This window comes from Cyclopterus lumpus, chromosome 15 (assembly GCF_009769545.1).
Source record: "Cyclopterus lumpus isolate fCycLum1 chromosome 15, fCycLum1.pri, whole genome shotgun sequence".
NCBI lineage: Eukaryota > Metazoa > Chordata > Actinopteri > Perciformes > Cyclopteridae > Cyclopterus > Cyclopterus lumpus.
In genome coordinates, this window is record NC_046980.1 from 4,821,921 (window position 1) to 4,848,925 (window position 27,005).

Consider the following 27,005-nt stretch of genomic DNA (forward strand, 5'->3'; position numbering starts at 1 on the left):
TGTCGCACAGCTGATGTTGTGGGTGCAGTACGGTGCATTGAAGACCGACTCCAGTCTATTTTCAGTCAAAACAAAGAGAAAAAGTCAGTCCCTTTGTAAGAACAAAAATAAATACTGAACTTAAAATCTTTATCAAAGATGTTTTTGTTCGGAACAAAGACAGCCGAGTGCAGTTAATTCAAACAAAGTGCGCGGTCATGTACAAACATATAGAATACAAAAAGGAATCCTCCCAACATTTGTGGTGAATCTAAAGAGCCACAATGTGTTGTCGATTTAGCAAACGGCAGCTTTCAGTCAACAGAACAACAACAACAACAACAACAACAACAACAAAAACAAGCTAAATACACAACCTCTGACTGAGCTTCGAGGGGAGCTTTTGGCAACACTGTGGGAAGTGAGTTATTCTGCAGGGGTTGTTTCATTTTGATTTTTTTCTTTTTGTACTGTGAAAATTGAAGCTTTTGTTTGCAGTAGTTCAGTTTTTGGCCACTAGGGGATCGAAAAAATGTGAAAACAAGCTTACAGATCTACATCCCCGATATATTTTCACATCACAAAGTTATTATGGTGAACATGTTAGCAGCTGTTTATTTAGACATGTGACTTATTTGTGAGGTTTGTCCAATACTCACCCTCCATTCAGCGCTGGTTTTGGTCTCCACCAACTCAGCCTGGACTTTTTATAACTCCTAAATGTTCCACTTTCTTTACCAGAGGTGTGTTGCTGGGCAGGGAGCGCACAGTGGGTTAACTGGTGCTTGTTTGATGGAAACAGATGAGAGCAATTAGACTGCAACTGTGACATAATAACAGGCGAGAATGCTCAACAGTTGATATCAGCACTACTATTGATGTTAATATCCAAACTACTGATTATTGCAGGTTTAATATTCTTTTAAACTTGATTTGGAGCTTTAAATATCTATATCTGTTAAAAGCCAAATTCTCCATCTTTGTCTCGTAATTGAAATGTATCAATTTTTTCCATCAGTAGTCCAGGTCTCTTGTTCAAGAGCCCCTTTCATTTTTACACTCTTGTTTTCAGAAGTCAAAATGAATCTTGTCTTCCCAAAAAGAGGTGAAGGACGGACTCTGAACCACTTCTGTGTTTGTGGTTAAGGAATTCAAAACTATGTAGGAAAGCACATTAATCACCTTGAATCATTATCTCACCTGCAATAAACGATGCCATCTTTCATCCACGAATAACCCCTCAGTTGTCTCGCTTTTAAAGACTTAACCGCTGATTGTTATTAAATTAGTGTTGAATCATGTTCGAATATCTCAATTCCCACTCAGAGATTGAGAGACAACTTGTCTGTCTGAATATCAATGTTTCAGTTGTGTGTGTGTGTGTGTGTGTGTGTGTGTGTGTGTGTGTGTGTGCGTAAGGTGTTCTTGAAAAGCTATTTATTACGGCGCAGAGCGTCCTTATCTCCAAAGAGCTCGGCTGGCTGCTTTGAATGAGTGTGCTGAATATTCTCCATCATCCTGTGTGTTCATGGTAATGCAGGGAGACGATATTTGCCTGAAAAACTGGAGTCAATATATTGATAACCTTCTCCATATTACATTTATTCTTGTACGCGTTTGTGTGTCTCAACAGAGCGAAAAAAGAAATTCTGACAATTTTTGTGGTTTTTCCGGAGGACCACTGCAAGAGTTGCCTGATGATGTCATCTGGGTTATCTCACTTGGGCTTCAATAGAAACAGGAGGCATGGAGTTTGAAAGCCACGGAGGGTGGATCTAATAAAAGACACGATTGAGTTGCATTATGGAAAATGAAGCATCCAGCTTTTTTTTATTTTAGCTTGGGCTAAAAGAGTCCTCCAACTCGATAGATGTGCAATACTACATTTCTGTGCTAATAGATGATTTTTGGATTTTGGGCTATGCAAATAAATGTAATTGGAAAAAAGTAAATTAATTGAGTATGACCGTGTTGCCATGCCTCCACATCTATCCTCAACTAAATATGAAAGCAACCGCTGGTATCAGTGGCAAAGTGACATTTTAATGTATAGGTTTTCCATTTTCCCCCTTAGCTGTCTAATCTTTTTGCAAACTCAGCATCTTAAGACACATGAAACGTCTGAGGGTGCCAACGTTTTGATGAGAAGTGTTAAGGAGCAATATGTTCCCGGTGAGCCCCGCCGCTATAAGACCTTCTCAAGGATGTCCCCCGGGCACCATCACGACTCAACAAATTAATACACACCCATAGTGAAGCAATACAGAAATTGCATCACCAGAAGACTGGCTCACTATAGGCTTATATCCATCTCACACACACACACACCCACACACACACCCACACATCACTCCATCGTGGCAATCTTTTCCTGTTGTGCAATTCATCAGGACACATAATTAAAAAGTTCAGTTACCTTTTTGTTGTTGTTGTTGTTGTTGTTGTACCAACTGGAATGTATCTGTGGCATTAAGTACAAAAATCAAACAAAGAAACGACTGACAGCTCTTATTCTTTGACCTTTTTCTTTTCCTCATTCATTTAAAAGTTTTGCAGAAAAAAAACATGTCGATAACTGGTCGTTTTGGTATGGGTCCGGAAACTCTGATAAAGATATTGTAACAACATTTAAAAATATACCTTACACAACACAGAAGCCCCCCCCCCCCAATGATGTATTTATATCTTTGAAATCAGCGTAGCACATGTTTCGTGAGGAAGGAAATGCATAACCCACAGCATATTTCAGCAGACACAAACCGATCCACGGTCACCAAAATAAAATACAGGAATTAAAAACGACGACGGAGAAAAGCCGAGGGGAACATGTCTAGCTGTCCGTGCCCGCTGGCTCGTAATCTAGAGTACTTTGTAATCTAAAGAATGTGATACTGAGGCGCACCACTTGGTACTTCCACAAGTAGTAAAGGTGTTGGCTACAGCGTGTGACAAGTGAATCGCTGGTCGCCGTTTCCAGTGCTGGCCCAGTAACGGTATAATGAAAAGTGAATTTATCACCCGGTGCTAATAAATTCACAGCTGTTGGTCGTGTTGACAGCGTCGTTCAGTCACATGAGCGTTTCATGGCCACTGGCACGCGAGGACCGTTCTCATAAACAACGGCAGGCTATATACAGTGCACTTCAAATATACAGCCGGCAATGGATCATTGTGAATAACAGTTAGGAGCACATGAAAATACTTCACTTCCACTAATGAGATTAAAAAAAGGCAGGGCGAAAGCAATGTGTCAGATTTATAATTCCGGGAGGTGAAGACTTCTAACTTTGTGTCGTCATGAACGAAGGTTTCATGAAAAATATATATATTACACGTGTTCCAGACTAGTTTTATGGAGCTTTGAACAATACAATAGGTGTATAATTGGACTTTTTATGATAACTAATATTGAATGAAAGACCAACACAAGTCTAATGTGCCGGTGGAATCCTGGTGTAGTGACTATATGACTAATAAACATCAAACAAACATGTAAATGTGTCATCTGACATGTAAGCGCAATAAAGCGTTGTCTTTCTGCTTCCTTACTGCCTCGCTGTGCTCTAGGGGAACTATAAAAAGGTGCCGCAGCCGAGATTGGGAGCATCTCGATTGCCTCTCGACGGGTCTCAACATGTCGACGGCGAGTCGGCCGTTTTCATCCTCGGCTACGACGGCGTTGTCAAACGTGACAGCGCGGTGCGGAGCGGAGGCCGTGAGCGACTTCATTCTCTGCTCATGGTAGACATTACTGCACGACGCCTGTACAAAGATAATGGACATTTTTCTGCTACATTAATGCTCAGAATGTGAACTACAGCTCTTTTAAAAAACTCGTTGACCTTGACTCGTTGGCTTTCGGCTTTTCTCAGTCCGTCTTCACAGATGACGTGTTCACACCAGCAGTGTGCTCAGAGATACTGTGTACTATTTCTGTTAAAAGGCCCATCTTGTATTATATTTACTATCCCTAAGGGGCAATTTGTTATATGAGAATCAAAAGAAACTAGGTACAATGAGTACATTTTAAAGATCACATTGAGTTATTTGTTGGCAAATTTGACCTTACCCGCTGTTGCGTCCTTTTAAGCTAATTACGAATATTGTAAAACAGTTACACAGTTACTCTTTATGCAGTTATACAGAGATACAAGCAGTCTGTAGAAGTGAGCACTCCAGAGAAGAAGTCACACAGAGTTATAAAGGGAGTGACCAGGGCGGGGACTTCATTGGAACATGATGCTTTAGGAAGTGACAGGCTTAGTTACAAGACAAACTGGTATTGCCATCTTTACCATGCGTTGACTTAGGCATAGTGAGAAAATAATTTACAAAGAGAGCGGAGGGCGCCAAAATCATGAACAACGCCAAATGCATAACGCGAGTCAATGTAAATGGTGACTGTTTTAGCCCTGTGCGACTCAACCAACACAATTAGTTCCCGCGCGTCAACATAGAGAATGAGATCGGGGTTAGACAAAAGAGTTTCAGAGGGGTCAGGACGAGGAGGGCACAGAACTTGGAGTTCTGACAAACAGTTATGGTCCTCGCCATCCTCAGGGCCTGGAAGAAGAGATGCAGGGTTCAGAACATTGCAGCGCTTTGTTACATTTGGCATATAATACAGCGTTTTTATTTTCAAGGAGAACGAGCGACGCTGCACGAGGTATGAGAAAAGTTACATGTGCATAACCAACAATAACTCGAGAGGCCAAAAGGGCGTTTTTTCAGACGCAGACGCAGCCGCAGCACAAAGACAATGCGGGTGTCCTGCAAGCTTAGCCGATAAATAAATATGCTCCGGGACGGAATCTGTCCCCATGAGTTTGTAATGCTGCGTTCACACCAAAAGCATTGCGAATATTCGCAACGCTGGTTTATTCGCGTCATTCGCTTCATTAGCGCCTGTGAGGGGGCGTGGCTTATCTCTGTGGCTTTACTCCGTGGAAACAGTTATCCTTTTCCACCATCCACCATGGAATAAATAACCACTATTTCTGCTTTATACTTCCTCCTACATACATCAGAACATCAAAGGCCCTAGTGTTTAGGTTCATAACATCACCTGTAGGCACACACAGCTCGGTAACTTTCACCGACTACGCCTGGATAACTGCCGCTTACAGCACTACTAGAGTAGGAGCAGCCAGTTAGATTCAACAACGGCAGGACGTCAGTGATGACGGGCAGAGCGTCTCAACGCTGATTGGCTGGAGAAAATGTGCGTCATTCGCATCCTTTCGCGTCGGTGCATTGCACAGGAGCTACTCGCGCGAATGATTTGCAACACTTTTGGTGGGAACACAGCATAAGAGAACAGAAGTCATAACACCGTCTTTTTCGTTAAAAGCTTGACTAAGAGGTCGGGTCAGGTAAGCCCAAAGTCGGGGCTGATTGCAGGGCTAGTTTCTAATGCTTGTTCTACGTCAGGAGTCCAGGTCATGCGAGGAGAGGCCTTCACCCTGGATCAGGGCGCCAAGGGGATTAATTAGGGACTAGGAACACATTATTACATTAGCTGTTTCTTAGCCAGAGGTTTAGGCAAGTCTACGATAGCAGAAATGTGTCTTTGGGAAAAGGTCTTAACTCGGCCGGAGATGTCATGTACCCACAAAGTTACCTGTTGCTGCACAAACTGTAACTTGGGGAGGCTAGCTATATGTCCTTCAGCGGCAAGGTTTCTCAAAAGGGTCACTGTGTCTGCCTCACATTGTTCCTGTGTGTGTGAAATTAAAAGCGAATCAAAATGTACTGTCTGGTTGCACAGTGACACTGACAAATGCATTTGAGAGGTCAATGACAGACAAACCATGTTGCATCTGATGGTACTTGAGACTAAATGGTACCTGGATTTGGACCAGTGGGGGGCTCCGGGATGGACTTCTGCATTAACTGCCTGTAAGACTTGGACAAAACTTTCACTCTTTTGGTGCTCCTTTATCTCTGACAGAAGGCTGGAGGCATCAGCAAGAAGAGAGGCAGTGTGTTGTGTGTCAACATCAAACACAGAGCATAATGCGAGTATGGAATAGTTTCTTATAAATATGTATGCGCTGTGAATTCAGTACATCATAACTTAGTTCTCGGTGGAGGGAGCTTCTTATCTTTGTGTCCACGTGTGAGGGGAACCGTGAATTATTTATTTGACATCAACCTTGAGGCTCCTACAGATTAGACATATTGTCCACTAAGTTTAGGGTAAGGCAAATCTTTTATTTTTACAACAGAGCGTGTGGCACCTGAATCAACAACAAAAACCGTTTCAAATTCCCCTACTGTCAAAATTGTTTCTGGTAATCTCGTCTCAGTGGTACATTTTATAGTGTTTGTGTGGTACATGATGCTTTATGGCTGTGGAAGGCAAAAGGAATGCTGGATTAGCTTAGTTACAAGACAAACAGGTATATAGGTTAGCTTAGTTACAAGACAAACAGGTATATAGGTTGGTTTAGTTACAAGAAAAACAGGTACATAGGTTAGCTTAGTTCCAAGACACACCTGTACCTAGGTTATTAGTTACAAGACAAACATATATATAGGTTAGCTTAGTTAGAAGACAAACAAGTATATAGGTTGGTTTAGTTACAAGAAAAACAGGTAGATAGGTTAGCTTAGTTACAAGACACACCTGTACCTAGGTTATTAGTTACAAGACAAACATATATATATAGGTTAGCTTAGTTAGAAGACAAACAAGTATATAGGTTGGTTTAGTTACAAGAAAAACAGGTAGATAGGTTAGCTAAGTTACAAGACACACCTGTACCTAGGTTATTAGTTACAAGACAAACATATATATAGGTTAGCTTAGTTAGAAGACAAACAAGTATATAGGTTGGTTTAGTTACAAGAAAAACAGGTAGATAGGTTAGCTAAGTTGCAAGACAAAGCAGGTAGATAGGTTAGCTAAGTTACAAGACAAAACAGGTAGATAAGTTAGCTAAGTTGCAAGACAAAGCAGGTAGATAGGTTAGCTTAGTTACAAGACAAACAGGTATATACGCTGCCCTTAAGATATTGACCATGACTTTATTACTTCACAACAAGTAAGAGGATGTGCATGCTACTTAGGGAGCTGCTGAGTAACCTCCCCCAATGCAGGCAGTGATGGTATGCACAATAACAGCTTGTATATCAGTTCACTTAGATAAGAATATATAATACAACTTTATGCTCATTGAGACAGGGTAGAGATCAGCCACAATTGACCCTTCCTCAAAGTCCTAACTTTGTACAGAGGAGGAGAGTCATTCACAGTAGTACCTTACATTGTGTACACTTTAACAATACCCTGTGTTGTCATGTCAAAATGTTTAGATGTAACTTGTATCGCTCAACTCTGAACATTGTGTGCATGCAGACGGCTTATCTTGACCTCACAAACTCACAAACCCAAATAACAACTGTATCATATGTCTGACTGTACTTTCTTCTTGATCTCAGCACTTGAACCTCTGCCTTGGAGACAGCATCACCTACCAAGCACATGCCAAGGCTGGGACCTTGACGTTGGCGTCTCAGCGGACGGAGGAGGACACCTGCGAAGGGGGGTGGGGGGAGACCGAAATAATGTGCATATATACTCTGTTAAACCTTTTCTCGTGGTTAAACCTCCGAACCATCCGTGGGGAAGGAGCTCTATCCATTCAATTGAATTATTCTAAGTGTCTAAGTGTTTATTAAAATACTCAAAGACATTTGAGAGCTTTCTCATCGCGTCGATTTCTCACAAGGAGGTTAAAACCGATTATTTTCCACCACACCCTGCAGACAGTTTCTTTTTTGAGGGCAAGTAAACGTGAGGACCGATGATCAGTGAAGCAGGAATAAAACTATTTCGTCATGAAGGTATTGTCAACGTTAAACCTTCGAAGCTTAAGATAAAAGTACATGTTCTGATGATATTTTCTTTACTATGCCTCCACAAGCCAGAAGGTCAGCTTGTCATCAATTACAGTGCCAAGGTATTTTTTACTACTGCACAACCTGATCATTGATCACCACAGGAGACATGACCGTGTCTAAGAAGGAGGACTCGCCACCATCCCGTGACTTCCGCCGCTACTGCGACGTGATTAGTCGTTGTTGCATGAATGATAATATGACGCCTTACGCATTGGCTTTAGCATGCAATAGCGATAATCGAGGCGGTAGAGGAAAGTAGAGGAAAAAATAACATATTTTCTAAATAATAATCTCAAATAATTTCATAAAGAGAGAGGTAAGCGCCACAGGCCTACAGTCGTTAAATGCCTTTAAAAATATTATTTTTGGCACAGGTACGATTATGGAATCCTTCCAAAGACAAGGAACAGTATGGAGTTGGATTGATGAAGAGAATATATCTGCCAGCTAATTTTTAAGTTCCTGTTTAGCTAGTTTCTGTACCAAGTCACATCCCCTTTGTGGCGCAACCAAAAGGAGGAACTCGCGGCCGTACTCGAGAGGCTCTTGGGAAAAAGTGGAAAACTGAGGGGGTCATTGTTGTTTCTGTAACACACAGATCAGTTTATAAAATAGGTCACTAGTGGCGCTAAAACAACTCAAACGTGTATTATAAAAAAAAACAAATGCTGCGCTCTGCACAACTGCTGCAGCATGACGCCATTACAAGCACCGACAGTCTCCCCTTTGCTTTGCATTGTGGGAAAAACAGCATGACGTTAGCGGTGGTGCGGTCTCAATAACCTGCTGACAATATGAATCCTGCTGATTCTTTGTTCGTGCTCATCTCATGTTTATGTTTCTTATGTTAGCCGATATCGTTTGATTTCAATGACACAATTTCTCAAAATGATGTGCCGCTGGCCTCCTGTGCTTATAGTTTGCTGTAATGTTCACAAAGTATATTTATCTGCAGTTGAAGTGGCAACCCTCTCATTCGCTGAGCTTGGGGGGGGGGGGGGGGGGGGGGGGGGGGGGGGGGGGGGGGGTTCCTACTATGACAAAAATAGAAGCCTTTTTACAGTGCAATGCAAACCATTTTTTTTAAGTTAGGGAACAGACAACACAGTCTGGGTATGAAAGGAAGTATCAACACATAAAAGAGAAATAAACTAACCCTTAATGGTTTTGAAAGCTCTTGAGTATTTAAATAGTGTGCAGGCGTATGTGTTAATCTTTGCTGCTTCTTATATAAGCATGGTGTATTCTTGATTTTTAAACGGGATACGAGATATGTCCTCCCAGAGCAACCCCCATGTTGAAGTCATAGATATGGACCAAGTGTCCCTCCGTATAACCCATGAATGGAGGAACACTGTAACTAACCCGTCTCCATCTGCTGATTGAGACCATTAAATGCTGTTAAGCTCTAGAAATTAAAGGCAGTAAATTGACCTCAAGTTAAGATGATTTTAAGGCATATTATACATCATTATAACTTCCTTGTCAAATTAAAAAATCCACTGTTGTTGTTTTGTGGACACAATTTTGATGAGCACTCGCTGTCAGCACTAACCTTGGTGAAAAATACATTGTGTTTCCTGTGACTCCTTCACAATAAAAGTGCCTTTCTGGTTGTTTATTTTTGCAGGTTTCCATGGATCGGGGATGCGCCTGCTTGCCGTGAGCCTGCTTGACACCCACTGCTACATTTAATATTATTATCAGTCATATTTCTATCAGTAGTACTACTACTGTCTCTGAGATCTAGGGACACCGATTGGTAGAAATAACCATATGGTAAAGCCAATTTCTGTATCCCACTGTGAATTAAGTACATAGTATCATTGTATTAAGAACTTAAGGGCATAAGGAAAATAACCGGTATGTTTTAAAGCCGCCATGACCTCACAGATTAGGATATCACTGGTTATAAAAACCGAGGTTAGCAGTTTTAAAACTGGTTTTAGACTTGTTTACGTTCATGACATTACAATGAAAAGTCTATGGACATGTTGGCACGGTGAAACATTCATACCAATTAAAATTGCACCACTGAATGCTTGTAGAGTCATCTTAGGGTGTGTACTGCTTCCCCATAGACTATGTTATGGCGGAGACTATTAGCACATAGGTCTCAGAAGCCAACAGTACTATTTACATCGACACTCCTTAAGCCAAAAAAATATATAGTTGAATACAATTAAAATATGCTCAGAGGGTGGAAATGAGGTCTATTTTTCTTTTATATGGTTTCATATGGTTTGTATCAAGGTATGAACCATCAACAATAGAAACAATGAAGAATATAACTAAACAAGCAGTCATTTGACGGTCAAAAACAGATTAATTTTATTGGAGAAATGTTTGATTGACATGAGATGCTCCTCATTAGGGATAAAGGAGTACCCACTTGCCTTGACGTCATCGTCGCTGACATTAACCTTTTTGTGTATTTGGTTGTTCGACTGCACTTTTTATCTTTAGATATTTGATGTAGATATGAAGCTTTGTATGGGTATGATGCGTTTTCTATTGCATCAAAAGGTTTTTTTCCGATTTTTCATGGGTTTCTAGCAAGGTTATGATTTAAGGGTGAGTTTCTCATTTATTCAGTTGGGCCTGTTTTACATTACATGTCATTTAGCTGACGCTTTTATCCAAAGCGACTTACAATAAGAGCATTCAACCACGAGTACAAACTCAGAACAACAAGAATCAAGCAAGTAACATTTCTTGAAGAAAGCCCAAACTACAAACATGAAAGTGCCATTTAAGTGCTAATCTGTTTTTATTCAAGGTTTACTCGGAAAAGACTGTTTTAAGTTGTGATTGGGCTGGAAACCGGAAATCTGAACTGGAAACACCTACTGTTAACAAGCATTCTGACAACCGTCAACTGACTGGGCCCGAAAATAAGCTTTTCCAAAAATATGTCTTTTGTACTTTGTTGCCATAAATAGAAATCGGAAGGTAAGAATAGAAATAACAACAACAACAAAAAAGAGCAAACTCACACGCTTGCAGGCCTGAATTTTCTTTTTATAAAAACGGTGGATATACAATATAATTGTATTCTTTGGAAAGTGAGCAGGATGTGACTGAGTATCAGCGTGGCGAATGGCATGGGCATTGTTACAACCTAAGAAAAAAAGAAAAAGAAAAAAAGAAAGAACAAAAGCACTGGGGCCAATTCCCCCTCCCCCTACCTCCCTCCCTCCCCCAGATCGGATAAACGCTCCACATAAGCAAAGGGCATACACCCACATACACAAACAGAAGCTGCTGAAATGTTCTCCGGGCCCTCATACCCACATAAAACAGTCACACTATGCTTCTTTTATTTTTTTATTTTTTATAATAATAAAAAAAAAAAATAGACTGTTAGGCCTGCTGCGTGTGTTTCACCTTGACGGGGCTTGTCTGCCTGCTGCGGACTTGCAGTACCCCGCCGCCGCCGCCAGGGCGCCTCCTGAGCATATCTTTTTCTTTTTTTTCCTTTCCTCCCTCGAGCAGTGAGGGGATGTGTTGTATCATCCAGGCTGCCCGGCACACGCTCAGTCCTCCAGTCGGAAATCCCACAGCAGCCTCATCATCACCATCATGGCCCTCAACATCCCCGGCGTGGCCGTCATGGTGTTCTTCTACCTGCTGGTCCTCGGCATCGGCATCTGGGCTTCCTTCAAGTCCAAACGGGAAGCCAAGAAGGGCGACGGGGATATAACCGAGATGGCACTGCTTGGCAACCGGGGCATCAGCCTGGTCGTCGGCATCTTCACCATGACAGGCGAGTAACTGCGGCACACGGACGGGATGGATGACGGAGCGGGCGTGCAGACCGGAAGTCATCTTGTCCCTTTTCTTTTTACGCGTGAAGACCCGAAAAGATGATCTGACTCCGGGGTTATTTATTAACAGCTCGCCGCCTGAAAAACTGCGTTTTTAAAATCTATTTATATATATATATATATATATATATATATATATATATATATATATATATATATATATATATATCGATAAAAATAAATATACGAATGAATACAAATTTTAAAAAATCTGTGGAAAAGTGCAGGCGATGCGCGTGCATGTTGTGAGTCATTAGGCTATAATAACCGACGGTGAAGAGACAAAAGCAAAACGGGAAGTTATAATGTGGTTGAAAATAAATAATATATATATAATAAATAAATATAATAAAATAAACGGAGTATAGCAGGAAATTAATCCGTATGAAATGTCGCTTAATCCTTACGCATGCCACTGACTCTCAGCCTAAATCACTTGTGTCGGCTCACTTTCAGGACAGGGGGTGGGGGGGGGGGGGGGGGGGGTAAAGTAAGTGGTCATTAAATTTACAGCAAATTCCCCCTATTTAAAATTAATCTCTTATTAAAGTTGCAGTAGACATGCCCGGTTCCTCCACCTTGAGTCCTGAAAGGTTATATATATATATATATATATCTTTTTTGTTTTTTGTTATCCAAGATAGACATATCACCTTACGTCCAGTAAGGGGCTTAGGTTCTCGGGTTACATGCATGATTGAGTTTGACAGGAGCAGCAAGCTAACCTTCCATGCCTCTGCCCTCTGCCCGTGTGTGTGTGTGTGTGTGTGTGTGTGTGTGTGTGTGTGTGACAGTCTCTTGTGTTTGTGTGCACAGCGACGTGGGTCGGAGGTGGATTCATCGTGGGCACCGCGGAGGCGGTCTACAACCCCTCCATGGGACTGATCTGGGCCGTGATGCCCATCGCGGCCACCATGTGCTTCGTCATCGGTGAGGTTTCACGGTGAACGGTCGCTGAGAGCAGCGCTCCGGTGTCACTTGTTTTCATTTTTGTACACAGCCCCGCTGCTGGTGGGCCAACCACGAGGCTGCAATGCTCATTACGCACCGCGCTGCGTGGATAAAAATGGACGTTGGTATTCTTAGCTGCCCATCCCCAATAGGGATAAATGTACAGTTGGTCCCCCTGCTTGAGATTGTCCTTATTTGGAGAAAAAAAAAAATAACAGTATCTGCTGGAGGTTCACATATTAAAAAAAAAAAAAAAAAAAAAGGTCCATTGTGTTGGATTTGGTGGCATCTAGTGGCAAGTTTGCAGTCTGCAACCAAAGAGCCAAAACTGCAACCAAAAAAAGGTCCCAGAAAAAAAAAAAATACAGTTCCTCATATGGCCACTTGAGTCTGCATTTTTATACAACTCATCCGTTTAAATTACATGAAGGCATAACGCAAGGGTGTCAAACAAATGTAAACCTGCTGACATACCTTTATGTGGTCTGGGGCACACCTGCTGACATACCTTTATGTAGTCTGGGGCACACCTGCACACACACCTTCATGTGATCTAGGGCACACCTGACCGTAATGTGATCTGGATCACACCTGACCGTAATGTGACCTGGATCACACCTGACCGTAATGTGATCTGGGGCACACCTGACCGTAATGTGATCTGGGGCACACCTGACCGTAATGTGATCTGGGTCACACCTGACCTTAATGTGATCTGGGGCACACCTGACCGTAATGTGACCTGGATCACACCTGACCTTAATGTGATCTGGGGCACACCTACTCACACGCCTTTATGTGATCTGGGTCACTCCTGACCGTAATGTGATCTGGGTCACACCTGACCGTAATGTGACCTGGATCACACCTGACCTTAATGTGATCTGGGGCACACCTACTCACACGCCCTTATGTGATCTGGATCACACCAAGGCGAGGCAAGTTTATTTGTACAGCACATTTTTAACAACAAGGCAATTCAAAGTGCTTCACGTAAAACCATCAAAAGCATCAAAAGATAATGCAAAAGAAAACGAGATTTAAAAACAATGAAGAACATTCATTAACACATTAAAAACAGGCAAAAAGTAGTAGCACTCTAGTAGCACTTAAATGTCCCTTACCGATAGCACTTTGTTGTTTAGCACTTTAGTAGCACTTAAATGGCACTTACGGATAGTACTCTGTAGTTTAACGTTATTGAAGAAATTGTACTTGCTTGATTCTTGAGTTTGGACTCACGGTTTAATGCACTTATTGTAAGTCGCTTTGGATAAAAGCGTCAGCTAAATGACATGTAATGTAATGTAATGTAAAAAAATCAAGAAATCGAATAAAAGTTGCAATGCAGTTAAAGAAATAAACAGAAAACAGAAAACATACCCTTTATGTGGTCTGGAGGCACGCCTGCTCACGTACCTTTTATGTGGTCTTGCGATTGCATTATGCCTTTTAATTCTCAGGCAATTTAAATGTTTTTCCTTCTGAGGCTTAATTTAAAGTACTTGGCTCCGTGTTTGTTGTCAAAACGGCAACAGAATTGGCCTCGTGATAGAAGACTAACCGGTTTTGTCCTTTAAGCACAAACAAATGCGTTCGCTTCCCCATCGTCATTAAATTACCTTTGTCGGCAGGCCTCAAGTTTGACATCTTTGGCTCAAAGAGAGGCACGATTAAGATCGTAGACGCTTTATGAGTCACGGAGACTGCGTCCATATTTTGTACAGTCTGTGTTCGTAAACCGACTGAATGCCCATACACTCGCCCCATAAATCGCGGTAATCCCGCGCTATCTTTCAGGACCTTCAATTTAATTCAATACAATTTATTTTTGCATAGCCCAAAAATCACACATTTGCGAACATTTCCTTTGCCTCGACCTACTTTGGGAGACATTGAATTCAGACTCCGTCTCACGTTACCAGTTTCCCGAAAGCGGAAAAGGCTAGCTCTATAGAGCCGGTGTCGGGTTTGTCCGTTCTGGGCAAAGAGGTCGATTATACACTTATGAAAACATTGCTATGAATATTATATTCCATATCTGCCCATAGATGCCACTAAATCTGACACATTGGACCTTTTAAAACAAACTATATTTATGTTAAGCGACCTCTTGTGGATACGTGAATAATGTCCTGTGCCCTGAATAGTCTTCACTCACTCAGTAAAGTCCTCAGGGTAGAAGACTGAAGGAGACTTCTGCAGAAATGTTGCACTATTAAAAAAACAAACAAGGATTATAACTGAGAAAACAATGTAATTATATCGCACAATGTGACACAATTATAATATCTTCCCACATATTTGTGCATGAAACTTCTCACCTAAAATGAGGACATTTGCTCGTTATACATATATATTGCTCGTTATACATATATATATATATATATATATATATATATATATATATATATATATATATATATAGGATGACGACGACGATGGAACATGGAACATTACCAGCACTTGTAAATTAGAAGGATTTTTGCATCTCTATGCAAAACAGTCTCTCAAGTTCACTACAAAGGCAACCAGAGAACTCGGGGCAAAAAGGGAAAACAAATAAAAACTGTGGCATGTGGGACCAAAAGGTAGAGACTCCCACTGTGGACCGGTGGCCTCGAAACGCTATACAGCAACCCACTGCTCCTAAATGCTCAAGATGGGTTAAATGATGAGGTCAAACTGCACATATTTGACCGATGCATTACAGTTTAGAATAAACGACACATTTAACCAAGAAAATTCCACGATAATACATAAGAAATATCTCGATACCAGTCTTTTCCATTTAGGACATCTCAGACTGGGCTGGTTGGGCTCAGCTCTACAGTCAGACTGGGCTCAACCTTTCTTTAACTTAAAGTTTCGTCCATTGTTTTACAGACTCTGTGAGAAATGAACGTGCACATGTGACCTTTTGGTTGTACTATGTGAAAGCATCATTAAGACACTGTCATCTCTGTATTTTGTGTTGCTATTGCTGCTTAACAGTTGAGGTGTATGGATTCCCTTTTCTCTGGAAACTACAAAAAAAAGGCCTGCTGGGCAATGTGGGACATCCCGTACTAAAGTAAGAACTATGGCAGTTTAAGAGAAATTGTTTTTTCTCACAACAGGTAATTATAGCACTTTATCATACATAATCTCCTGAAATGCATAACACAGTACAGTGTACAGTAACAACACCTTTTTGATCAATGGAAACACAGCTTCCCTTATTTCCGGAGATTAGCAGAGAAAAAAAAGAACGGCATTCCTCTTCCACATGAAAAATCACATGAGAGAAAGATTTATGCTCTTAAACCCCGATGAATGCCCCGCGGATATCAATGTGGATACATATCACAGTGACACACTTTTTAATACATGTTTGTTTTGCTGTGATTCGATATTTGAATATGTTTGACAATTAGCCAGTTTTTTTTGTTTTTTTTGTACTTCTTAAATAAAAAAAAAAATAAAGAGAGAAAGAAACGCTGAATTTAAACACGGAACATTTCGGCTGTCCTCTGTTGTGTCAGCACCTTCGCGGCTCACCACTTCTGTGTAACGGTTTCCTGTAGAAAAAAACAAGAAATGTAGTGTTTCGCTAAAAAAAGTTAGAAATCTGCTCAATTAAACTAATCCATTTCTCTCATTCCAAAGCCTAATGTGGACCATGATGCTTATCTTATGTACCAAATGGACAAATAACTGTTTCAATACCTTCAGCCATTTAATCAAAAGAATCTGTCCACGTCTTTGTTTTTATCCGTTGAGGTGGCCTGTTCTTCGCCGAGCCGATGAGAAACAATAAATACGTGACCATGATGGATCCATTCCAGATCAAATATGGAAAAGTACCGACGGCCGCTCTGTCTCTGGCTTCGCTCGCATCAGAGATTATGTGGGTAACGGGAACACTCATAGGATTAGGTAAGACTGCCTCGATGTGTGGGTGTGATGCGTTTGATACATGTGTGTTGACCCTGGCAGCGGAGCAGCTGTTGATCGCAGCCCTTTGCCGAGGTGTTGAGTGAAACACAAGCCGTTATCTAATTGTACGGCTGGTCTGAAATAACTCCATCAAAGGAACGAGACCCAAAGTCACAGCGGGAACCAGAGGAGTGGTTGGTCCGAGATAAGTGTTGTGGTAATGCATTAAAATGCATTCAAACACTGAGATAAGGGTAATACCAGTGACTTCTAGATTTGATCTCTTCTCTTGTCTGTTTCCTGACACATTTAAGGCAACTTTAACCAACAAAAAGCTCTGTTTTGGTTATGTGTCTCCTGATAAATTGCTATTAAATATTATACATATTATGCCAACATCCCATCTCTTAATTATTATTTGAGGAGCATTTATCTTCTGGCGCCCTCTCTTCTATTGTACTTGGTTTGTAAATACAGTCATACTTAATAATGTATGAAGTAAGAGGCCAAACAAGTTTCTGTTCCAAGAAACCAACCGGTACACTCCGTATCAGTTGAATTGATAAAGAAACTACACCAGTTAAACACTAAAAGGCTTGAGGGTGTGCTTGTGCGATTTAATAATGCAGCTTCTGAAGTTCAATGCATGCTTGTCCTCGTCTAACTATTTAACTACTGATTAGGTAATCAAATTCTGACTCGCCCATCCGACAAAACCTTGGCGAGTACAATAACAACTTTGTGTTAATACTCAACCTCAAACAGTATAGCAGCACGCATGTGGCCGAGTGCCATTGCTGTATTTCTATCCAGATAAGGAAGGACGTTTCCTCTTTTGATTAGCTTAAAATTCTGAAGAAAATATACAGATTACAAAGTGATGTCTTACTTTTACTTCTCTTATTGTGAAAAATAAGTTTGGTTGACAAGTGAAGGTTCGTGAAACATTAACACAACTGTCAACATTAGGGTTTCACGTCCTCACAAGTATATTGAATGTGTAAATGAGCACTTGTAAATCACTAATGTGTGTGTGCATATTACAGGTGTAACGATGAGTGTGATCCTGAATTTGTCCTACACTGTGAGCATCTGGATTTCGGCTGCTGTGGCCATCACCTACACCCTGATGGGAGGTCTTTACTCTGTGGCCTACACGGACGTCATACAGCTCATTCTCATTTTCATCAGCTTGGTGAGTTATCGCTATCGCTGCATCCTAATGTGTACCCTAAGCCGTCCTATAGGCCGTGGATTATTTTTTATAACCTATAACACCTCCCTATAACAGGGAGGTGTTTGAAAAAGGATGACACTGTTATTATGGCTCTGTTTAAAGTTCAAAAATAGGCCCACTAAGTTCTCTAAAAACTCACTAATTAGTAGTTTTCAAAACAGAAATGTAAAAAAACCCATCAATTTGTGGTTTTAGGCGGAGTCGCGTGCTGGAACTATTTCGTCACGAACAATATCCACAAGCTCAGTACATCTGCTCCTCTGCTCATTTGCCTGGCATCTTCACGTGCCAGCTGTTTTTACATGTTTATGTGCGTACAGTACAAAAGACACCTTTTAATTAGCGGGTGTTATAGGTCTTGGTCGGTGTACTTTTGAGCTTTGGAGAGAGCCACGCTAGCTGTTTCCACCTGCTTCTGCTCTTTATGCTAAGCTAGGTTAAATGCCCCATATTTAAAACTTGGCTATATCATTTTTGATAGTACAACTAATACAATTATTCATGGCAGATGCTATTAGTGAGTGTGTGTGTCAGAAGCCATTGTGGCTATTTACACCCAGGTTTATATAACATGGCACCCAGGTGTCCGTAGCCAACAATGCTATTTGAACCCAACCCAGGCATTACATACTGAATATGTATATGTTGCCAACTGTATGATATGTAGATTTCTCCTAGACGTTTAACACCTGCACACACACCTTTATGTGGTCTGGGGCACACCTACTCACATACATTTAGCATGCACTGCTAGGTAGCTTCAGCCACATTGAAGCTAGCTTTCACAGCCACATCCTTTTTGTCTGTAGCTTTTGTGAATATATTCACACAATTGTGTTGTTGGCTAAACCTAAACAAGTAGTTGTGTTGGCTAAACTTAACCAAGTAGTTGTGTTGGCTAAACCTAACACAATTGTGTTGTTGGCTAAACCTAAACAAGCAATTGTGTTGGCTAAACTTAACCAAGTAGTTTTGTTGGCTAAACCTAAACAAGTAGTTGTGTTTGCTAAACCTAAACAAGCAATTGTGTTGGCTAAACCTAACACAATTGTGTTGTTGGCTAAACCTAAACAAGCAATTGTGTTGGCTAAACCTAAACAAGAAGTGTTGTTGGCTAAACCTAAACAAGAAGTGTTGTTGACTAAACCTAAACAAGTAGTTTTGTTGGCTAAACCTAAACAAGTAGTTTTGTTGGCTAAACCTAAACAAGTAGTTGTGTTGGCTAAACCTAAACAAGTAGTTTTGTTGGCTAAACCTAAACAAGTAGTTGTGTTGGCTAAACCTAAACAAGTAGTTTTGTTGGCTAAACCTAAACAAGTAGTTTTGTTGGCTAAACCTAAACAAGTAGTTTTGTTGGCTAAACCTAAACAAGTAGTTTTGTTGGCTAAACCTAAACAAGTAGTTTTGTTGGCTAAACCTAAACAAGTAGTTGTGTTGGCTAAACTTAACCAAGTAGTTGTGTTGGCTAAACCTAAACAAGTAGTTGTGTTGGCTAAACCTAAACAAGTAGTTTTGTTGGCTAAACCTAAACAAGAAGTGTTGTTGACTAAACCTAAACAAGTAGTTTTGTTGGCTAAACCTAAACAAGAAGTGTTGTTGGATAAACCTAAACAAGAAGTGTTGTTGGCTAAACCTAAACAAGAAGTGTTGTTGACTAAACCTAAACAAGTAGTTTTGTTGGCTAAACCTAAGTTTTGTTGGCTAAACCTAAACAAGAAGTGTTGTTGACTAAACCTAAACAAGTAGTTTTGTTGGCTAAACCTAAACAAGTAGTTTTGTTAGCTAAACCTAAACAAGAAGTGTTGTTGGCTAAACCTAAACAAGAAGTGTTGTTGGATAAACCTAAACAAGTAGTTTTGTTAGCTAAACCTAAACAATAAGTGTTGTTGGATAAACCTAAACAAGTAGTTTTGTTGGCTAAACCTAAACAAGAAGTGTTGTTGACTAAACCTAAACAAGTAGTTTTGTTGGCTAAACCTAAACAAGTAGTTTTGTTAGCTAAACCTAAACAAGCTTAACAAAATTAATTAATTTGACACAATCTTGTATGGGATAGAATCTCTTTGTGACGATGGCTCAATAGTTAGCGCTGCCCAGTCCAAAAAAAGAATACACCACGTGAACTGGACACTGAGGTGTGACTGCGTCGGTCTGTATGAGTTAACGCTAAAACAGACTTATAAAATTATAAATAAATTATAAATAAAAACAAGCAGATACAGTAAATACATAGGTAACGCTAGGACATCTTCATCTAACCATTAGGGTGAACTGAGAGAAGAATAAAATTATTATGCTGCTTTTTGATGAACTTTAATGAACCTTCACGTGGTCTAGCATGAGGTCCTTTGTGAGCTAACACTATATTGTTGTTGTTTCTTAGTGGCTGTGTGTTCCTTTCGCGATGATGGGCCCCGCTGTGTTGGACATCACCGAGACAGCCTACAACTCCACCTTCCAGTCTCCGTGGGTCGGTACCCTGGAGGCAGACAGGGCCTGGAGGTGGATCGATAACTTTCTACTCCTGGTGAGACTAAAAGGGTTCTCATGAAAGATTGCATGCGTGTTAAAAGGTGACGATTATTAAAAAAGGTGAAGTTTGCTCCAGAATGCAGACAAGGATGTCCTCTGGTTGACTGTTTTATTAAGTCACGGGCGGCATATCTAGTTTCAGACATTTTGGACATGGTCCAAATATGCTTTTCAAAGATTACATCTCCTTTTTTTTTTTTAAAAAAGACTTGTTATCTGTCTTATGCAATGAGCAGGGCTGCACTGCAGGTGTTACACAAACATTCTCCTACGATTTCATTATTTATTTATAATTTTTTTTTTTTTACCAAATAGAGCCTGCAGAGATGTGAATTCCTCCACTTGACACAGTTGGGACTTTGACAGCTAGCTTAAGTTTTCAAAACCAACTTGCAGCCGAGATTAGCTGATAATCATGACACCGTGTAAAGAGGTCTTGCTAAATCTGTTAATAAGCTTGGGTGAAGGAGACTGAAGGACTTTACCTCCCAGCAGTGTTGAGAGCTCTTCAAGGGGTGGAGGTTGTTTTTTTGTTGTTTTTTTAAAGGTAGGGGATGATTGAGCCGCTCCAGCTCCGGTTCGTGCCCCTCGTGTTTCATTACATTTAGGTCACAGAGTTTATCATTTGTTCTGCCAAAAGATTTTTTTTTTTTTACATTTCATGTTTTTTTTGGGCGGAGGGGACTCCCTGAATCCTTGATCAAACTATATTTATCCATAGTTTCCCAGTAAGTTGTTCTAATCCAAACACAGATGGTGGTCAGGAGTGGCTCTTGCTTAGCTTAACGTGTATGATAAAACAACACGAATATAGATGAGGACACGTGCTAATGAACCTTGAGGTTCTACTGCTTTCCTGCTGCTATGATCCAATGTGTGACTTACCTGGTCTGTTGTCTGTCCTCCACCTCTTCAAGGGTTTGGGGAACTTGGGTCTTCAGAACTTCCACCAGAGGACGCTGTCAGCCGCCTCCTCGGCCACGGCCAAGATCACCTGCTTCGCTGCGGCGTTCATCGTGCCCACGTTGGGCATCCCTCCCATACTGCTCGGTGCAGTGGCTGCATCAACAAGTACGGTTTCAGGAACAGAGATCTTGTTGTTTGACACTCCACAGGCTAAAACATGTTTAAACCTGGGACTTAAAATCACATTAACCTTCACTTTTTGGAAGACTAACTCAGTTTAGTTACTTTCCAATGTGTTGCTGCAATAAAGTAACTGGTATAAGATGTATTCATTTATTATGAAATAACAATTCTGAAAAAGCTGTGTATTTATTTGTTACATTTTGTTTTTGAGCCAAGAAAGCAATGTTCATATTATTTTTTCGGCTGATGGCCAATACCAAGGGATAGCTATTGGGGCTGAGAAAGGTCCGATCGGTGCTTCGCTTTATGAAATATATCAATAATAAAAATCACAATAAACCTTGTGCAGTGCAGGATGTAAGATTTTAGAATCCCCTCCTGCTAAATTATATTAAATTAAATCTTTGGCCTAGAGAAAATATTTTAAAATAAAAGAATTAATGAAAAAACATTGAAGGGAAAACAACTTGAAACTAATACACAAATTAATACACACGTGTGTGTCTATTTGTCTTTCTCAGACTGGAACTTGACCTCTTATGGTTCTCCGTCTCCGTATATGCGCGGGGAGGCGGGACTCATCCTGCCCCTCGTGCTGCAGCACCTCACCCCGACCTACATCTCCATCATCGGCATCGGGGCGGTGGCCGCCGCTGTGATGTCATCCACTGACTCCGCCTTGCTGTCCGCGGCCTCCATCTTCACCGCCAACATCTACAGGAACATCCTGAGGCCACAGGTGAGGAGGAAGAGGAGGAGGAGGAGGAGGGGAAGATTATTCTCATCCGTTCAATTCAGTTCAGTTTATTTTGTATAGCCCAATATCACAAATTACGAATTAGCCTTTACAGGCTTAGGCTTTACAATCTGTACACATACGACATCCCTGTCCCAGCATATCAAGGGGGCTGGACCAGGGCACACCTGATTCAGCCCTAACTATAAGAAATATCAAACAGGAAAGTCTTAAGTCTATTCTTAAATGAGGTGACTGTGTCTGCCTCCCGGACTGAAAGTGGAAGCTGGTTCCATAAAAGAGGAGCTTGATAACTGAAGGCTCTGGCTCCCATCCTACTTTTTAGGACTCTAGGAACCACAAGTAGCCCCGCATTTAGTGAGCGCAGCTCTCTAGTGGGGCAATATGGTACTACAAGCTCTCTAGTGGTGGTCTATGGTACTACAAGCTCTCTAGTGGGGCAATATGGTACTACAAGCTCCTTAAGATATGATGGTGCATCACCAATCAAGGCTTTGTAGGTGAGGAGAATAATTTTAAATGCGATTCTTGATTTTACAGGGAGCCAGTGCAGAGCAGCTAATACAGGAGTCATGTGATCTCTTTTCTTAGTTTTTGTGAGTACACGAGCTGCAGCATTCTGGATCAACTGGAGGGATTTAAGAGACTTATTAGAGCAGCCTGATAATAAGGAGTTACACTAATCTAGTCTGGAAGTAACAAACGCGTGAACCAGCTTTTCTGCATCTTTTTGGGACCAGATGTGCCCGATTGAAGGGTCCTTGAGATTTGCTTCACGTGGGAGTTAAAGGACAACATACATCCTTATACTCGTTCACATTAGAGGAAGTACATGTTGTCGTTTTCTTTCCTCCAGGCATCGGAGAGAGAGATCCAGTGGGTGATCCGGCTTTCGGTGGTGGTCGTGGGCCTGGCCGGTACGTCTCTCACCTTCCTGGACAACAGCGTGCTGATGATCTGGATGCTCCGGTCCGACCTCACCTACACGCTCATGCTGCCGCAGCTCGTCTGCGTCCTCTTCTTCAGCATCTCCAACGGTTACGGCGCCGTGCTGGGCTGCGCGGTGGGCACGGTGCTGCGGGTGCTGTGCGGGGAGCCGCTGATCGGGCTCGCACCCGTCCTCAAGTTCCCCGGATGCACGCTGGTGAACGGCGTTTACGTCCAGCGCTCCCCGATCAGGACCATTTGCATGCTGTCTGCCTTTTTGTCGATCTTGCTGTTCTCCTACCTGGCGGACCTGCTCTTCAACAAAGGCCTGATCCCGGAGAAGTGGGATGTTTTTAACGTGAAGACGCAGTACTCTAAACAATCACAAGGCGACGCCGTGTCCGAAACGAAGGACGAGAAATTGAAAGAGGCCAACGAGAACAGTGACGCGTGTGAACCTATGATCGAATCGACATGTTAAGTAAGAAAGCTCATTTCAGTACATTTTTTTTTTTTTTTTTTTACATTATACATCAGTAAGGACTGGATTATTAACGAATGTTTGCAATGTGTAACGACATCATTTTAACAGTACAATATATTTTGATTTTTTTGTATACTTTTTATATACAACATAAATGGAAAGAAAAAAAAAAAACATCACACCTATGCTCTTTGTTATTATAGGAGCTCAGCTATATTTTTAATGGATGGATAAGTAACAGAACACACCGCTGGGCACACACAAGTAGAACGGGCCCCCCCCCCCCCCCCCCCCCCCCCCCCCCCCCTCCTACGAAACTAAAATATTCATAGTTGTGTCATAGATTGACCATAAGCGCTGCTGTTGATTTAACTTTAATTTATTTTTCAGGAGGACTGTTTTAGCCCCTCTCAAATCTCCCGACTATTACACACCATGCTATCGGTGCACACAGTTTACTAGGAAACCATTAAAGGACACCTGCTGTGAAGGCCATAATCTTCTTAAAGCAGAGCTGCGCAGCTGTCAAACATACACACTTTGATGTGGGCTTATTGTAACCTTGGTTTGCACTGTGGAAATACAACGAAATATCCGATCGGATTTTGATATTGGCAGGTTACTCAATGTCAAAAGACTCGGGACCGAGATCAGGGGCAAAATAAAACACCAAGTAAGACGTCGCTGCATTCGAGTGAGCTTTTCTTATTTTTTTTGAACTTCCAAAGACAAACAGTGATAAAAGTCACTTAAAGCTCGAGCACGCTAGGCTCATGAGATAATCCCCTCGAAGCTTTAAAAAAAAGAAGGTAATTTTATATTTGAACCCACCACACAAGTCCTGGTTTTCAAAGCAGGCATTAGCATTTAAAAACAATAGCTTTCCCCCAGTAAAGTATTGAAACCGAGGCGTGACCGAGGGCTTAATACTGCTGACGCAGCGAAAACAAGAGGAAAGAAAACCAACAGGGCTGCTCAAACAACCCAATAACGCCCACGGATTTAATTATGGCGTACTCATGGCTGAGCAAAACAGATTAGATGGAAGCAAAAGGGGGCTTACGGTGGCCTGGCGCATTTAATAGAAATCGGTTCATTTGAAACGTTTAAAACAAACCTCATTTTCTTTTACACATGCACTTTATAGTTTTAAAAAAAAATCGTACTGGGACATTATTTCAGGGTCCATTGTCGGGCGGTGGTCAATGCGACGTGTCTTTTTACACCACAACTGATTGTTTTTAAACACTACGCCGCCGTCAACATAATCAACCAAATGACTTCGACAACGAAAAGGGAAGTTCTCGCGACAGCCGACCACGAATCATGCCAAACGCAGTGATTCCCAGCGGACTACTTCCTTTTTTTTGTTTGTTTTTGTTGACGAATGCAAATATGAGGAAAAAGATATACAAATGCGGTAAATCCCTTTTTCTTTTTTTTTCTTTTTAAATCCCATGGAAAGCATTTGGAGGTGTGCCGACCGGCCTTCACTCGTGACTGCTGGCGTAATGGAGAGCTTCATGGGTTCGTATTGAGGGAATTAAAAACACTGCGTATATATATATATATATATATATATATATATATATATATATATATATATATGTTTGAAACCCCCCAAAAAAAGAATCACAATGTGTATGGACACGTTTTGGAATTGAAATAAAAAGCCTTAACACGTTTTATTATCTGGAACCTCACGTGTGTGCTGTGAGCTCTCGAGGACACAAGTATGTGGCATGCCGGGGCTGCGACAGATGTCCACCCCCCCCCCCCCTCGTGACCGTGACTGTGACAATCTAAGTCAGGTAACAATATATCAGCGTGGTATTATCCGAGGTGACACCCCCCCCCCCCCCCCCTCTCCTCTCTCTCTCTCTCTCTCGACTTGCCGGTGTGCCAACAAATCGTCCCAGAGGACACAGCAACACAGAGGGAGATAAAGTTCTTCTATAATAAGACCACGCACGTGTGGCGGTCAAAAGGACGGCGCCTCCTCTCCCCCCCCCCCCCCTCCTCATGGGGTTGTTGGGAAACGAGAACATTTAGGTAGCAGGGATGTGAAGGGACGGTGCGTTCCGAATTGTAACTGCATTAATATTACTGGTTTGCTTATATTTGTGTCGTCTGGATTCGCGTGGGGCCGCTATAGTGTTTTAGGTATATTTTTTTTAGAAGATTTTCAAAGTGCGAGCGAGAAAAGCCCCGTAAATGTTTTTGTTTTTTTTGGCAAATGTTTTAGAAATGTGACAACATCATGTTAGGGCATGTAAAGAACTATCTGGAGTACTTTCAAATTTAAAAAAAAACAACCTTGCCTGTGGTCATTTCTACGTCGTGACGTTACGGATATGACGTGCACACATTCTGACAGAACTATGTATTAAAAGAAAATGAAAGAAAAAATAAGCTGTTGTCGTCCAGGAAATCTGCTCTTACATTTCGAGATGAATAAAGCAAAGTGTGTATCATTTTTTACTCTGGAGCCACAACACTTGGTTGTAAAAGGGGGGAAACTATCTGGCATCAGTAAAAAAAAAAAACACACTAACACCATTAAAGATGACTTTTTGTTTTTGTTCTAGACTAAATTTACACCTTGAAGTCATCTTCAACATTTCCCTCAGTAGACTTCAGCTCACAGGACTTGGTGGGCGATGATGCAACGGAAAGATTAAAAGGCTGCTGCAGCGACACCTGCTGGCCGTCCGGTGGTACAACACGTGCACCAAACGGGGTGGAATTTTTTTTTATAGTAGACACATTAATAATATCAGTTAATACTCCTGGTTCTTTGAACATTACAATCAAATCTTTATAGTTAAATCCACAAAGTACCAAACAAAAAGCAGAATAAGAGCAGTGCGGTCTACATGAACCACTTTGACGCTTTTACACGGAACATTTTGCAATGTTAAGTAATTCAGAGGATCAGAATAAGACAACGTTGATGTGCCTTTTGTTTGACGGTTTCCTACCTGCAGCCGAGGGGGAACTTTTCGCTGAGTCAGCTGCTCTGCGGATAAGACTGATGTTCACCGTTCGGCTGCATCCTCTAAAATGGGACTGCATCTCCACAGCTCGTCCATTGGTTTCTGTTATGACTGAGTTGTATTGAAAATATATATATATTTTTTTAAAAACACCCAATTTCCTTTTTTTTCTTAAAGAAGTTTGCAGCATTAAATATTGTTTCCATGAATATAAAAGCAACAACTTTTTTTGAAATGATTTCACATTTTCTTACTAAGCTACGAATGTATTTGCAGAAACACTAATTGATCAGTTGAGGACATCGAAAGGCAGCGATACCTTTTAAAAAAAAAAAAAAAAAAAAAGGATAAACTACTTGACATTTCAGCACCACTGATGAAACATCCCAAGATGCACAAAACA

General features: G+C 41.3%; 1 protein-coding gene across 3 annotated transcripts; it reads left to right on the forward strand.

Moving 5' to 3' along the window:
* The first annotated feature begins 11,359 nt into the window (after positions 1 to 11,359).
* On the forward strand, positions 11,360 to 25,188 carry LOC117743695 (high-affinity choline transporter 1-like). 3 transcript variants are annotated; one of them, XM_034551432.1, is made up of 8 exons: positions 11,360 to 11,650; positions 12,528 to 12,641; positions 16,425 to 16,580; positions 17,627 to 17,775; positions 20,201 to 20,344; positions 21,267 to 21,420; positions 21,960 to 22,177; positions 23,052 to 25,188. In XM_034551432.1, exons 1-8 carry the CDS (start codon positions 11,467 to 11,469, stop codon positions 23,601 to 23,603), a joined length of 1,671 nt encoding a protein of 556 aa, XP_034407323.1. In that variant the 5' UTR covers positions 11,360 to 11,466; the 3' UTR covers positions 23,604 to 25,188. The 3 variants fall into 3 exon arrangements, with proteins under 3 accessions (XP_034407323.1, XP_034407324.1, XP_034407325.1); XM_034551433.1 differs by having other exon boundaries at positions 11,573 to 11,650; positions 12,506 to 12,641; positions 23,052 to 23,894; XM_034551434.1 differs by lacking the exon at positions 11,360 to 11,650 and adding an exon at positions 15,657 to 15,735 and having other exon boundaries at positions 12,192 to 12,641; positions 23,052 to 23,894.
* The last annotated feature ends 1,817 nt before the right edge of the window (positions 25,189 to 27,005 follow it).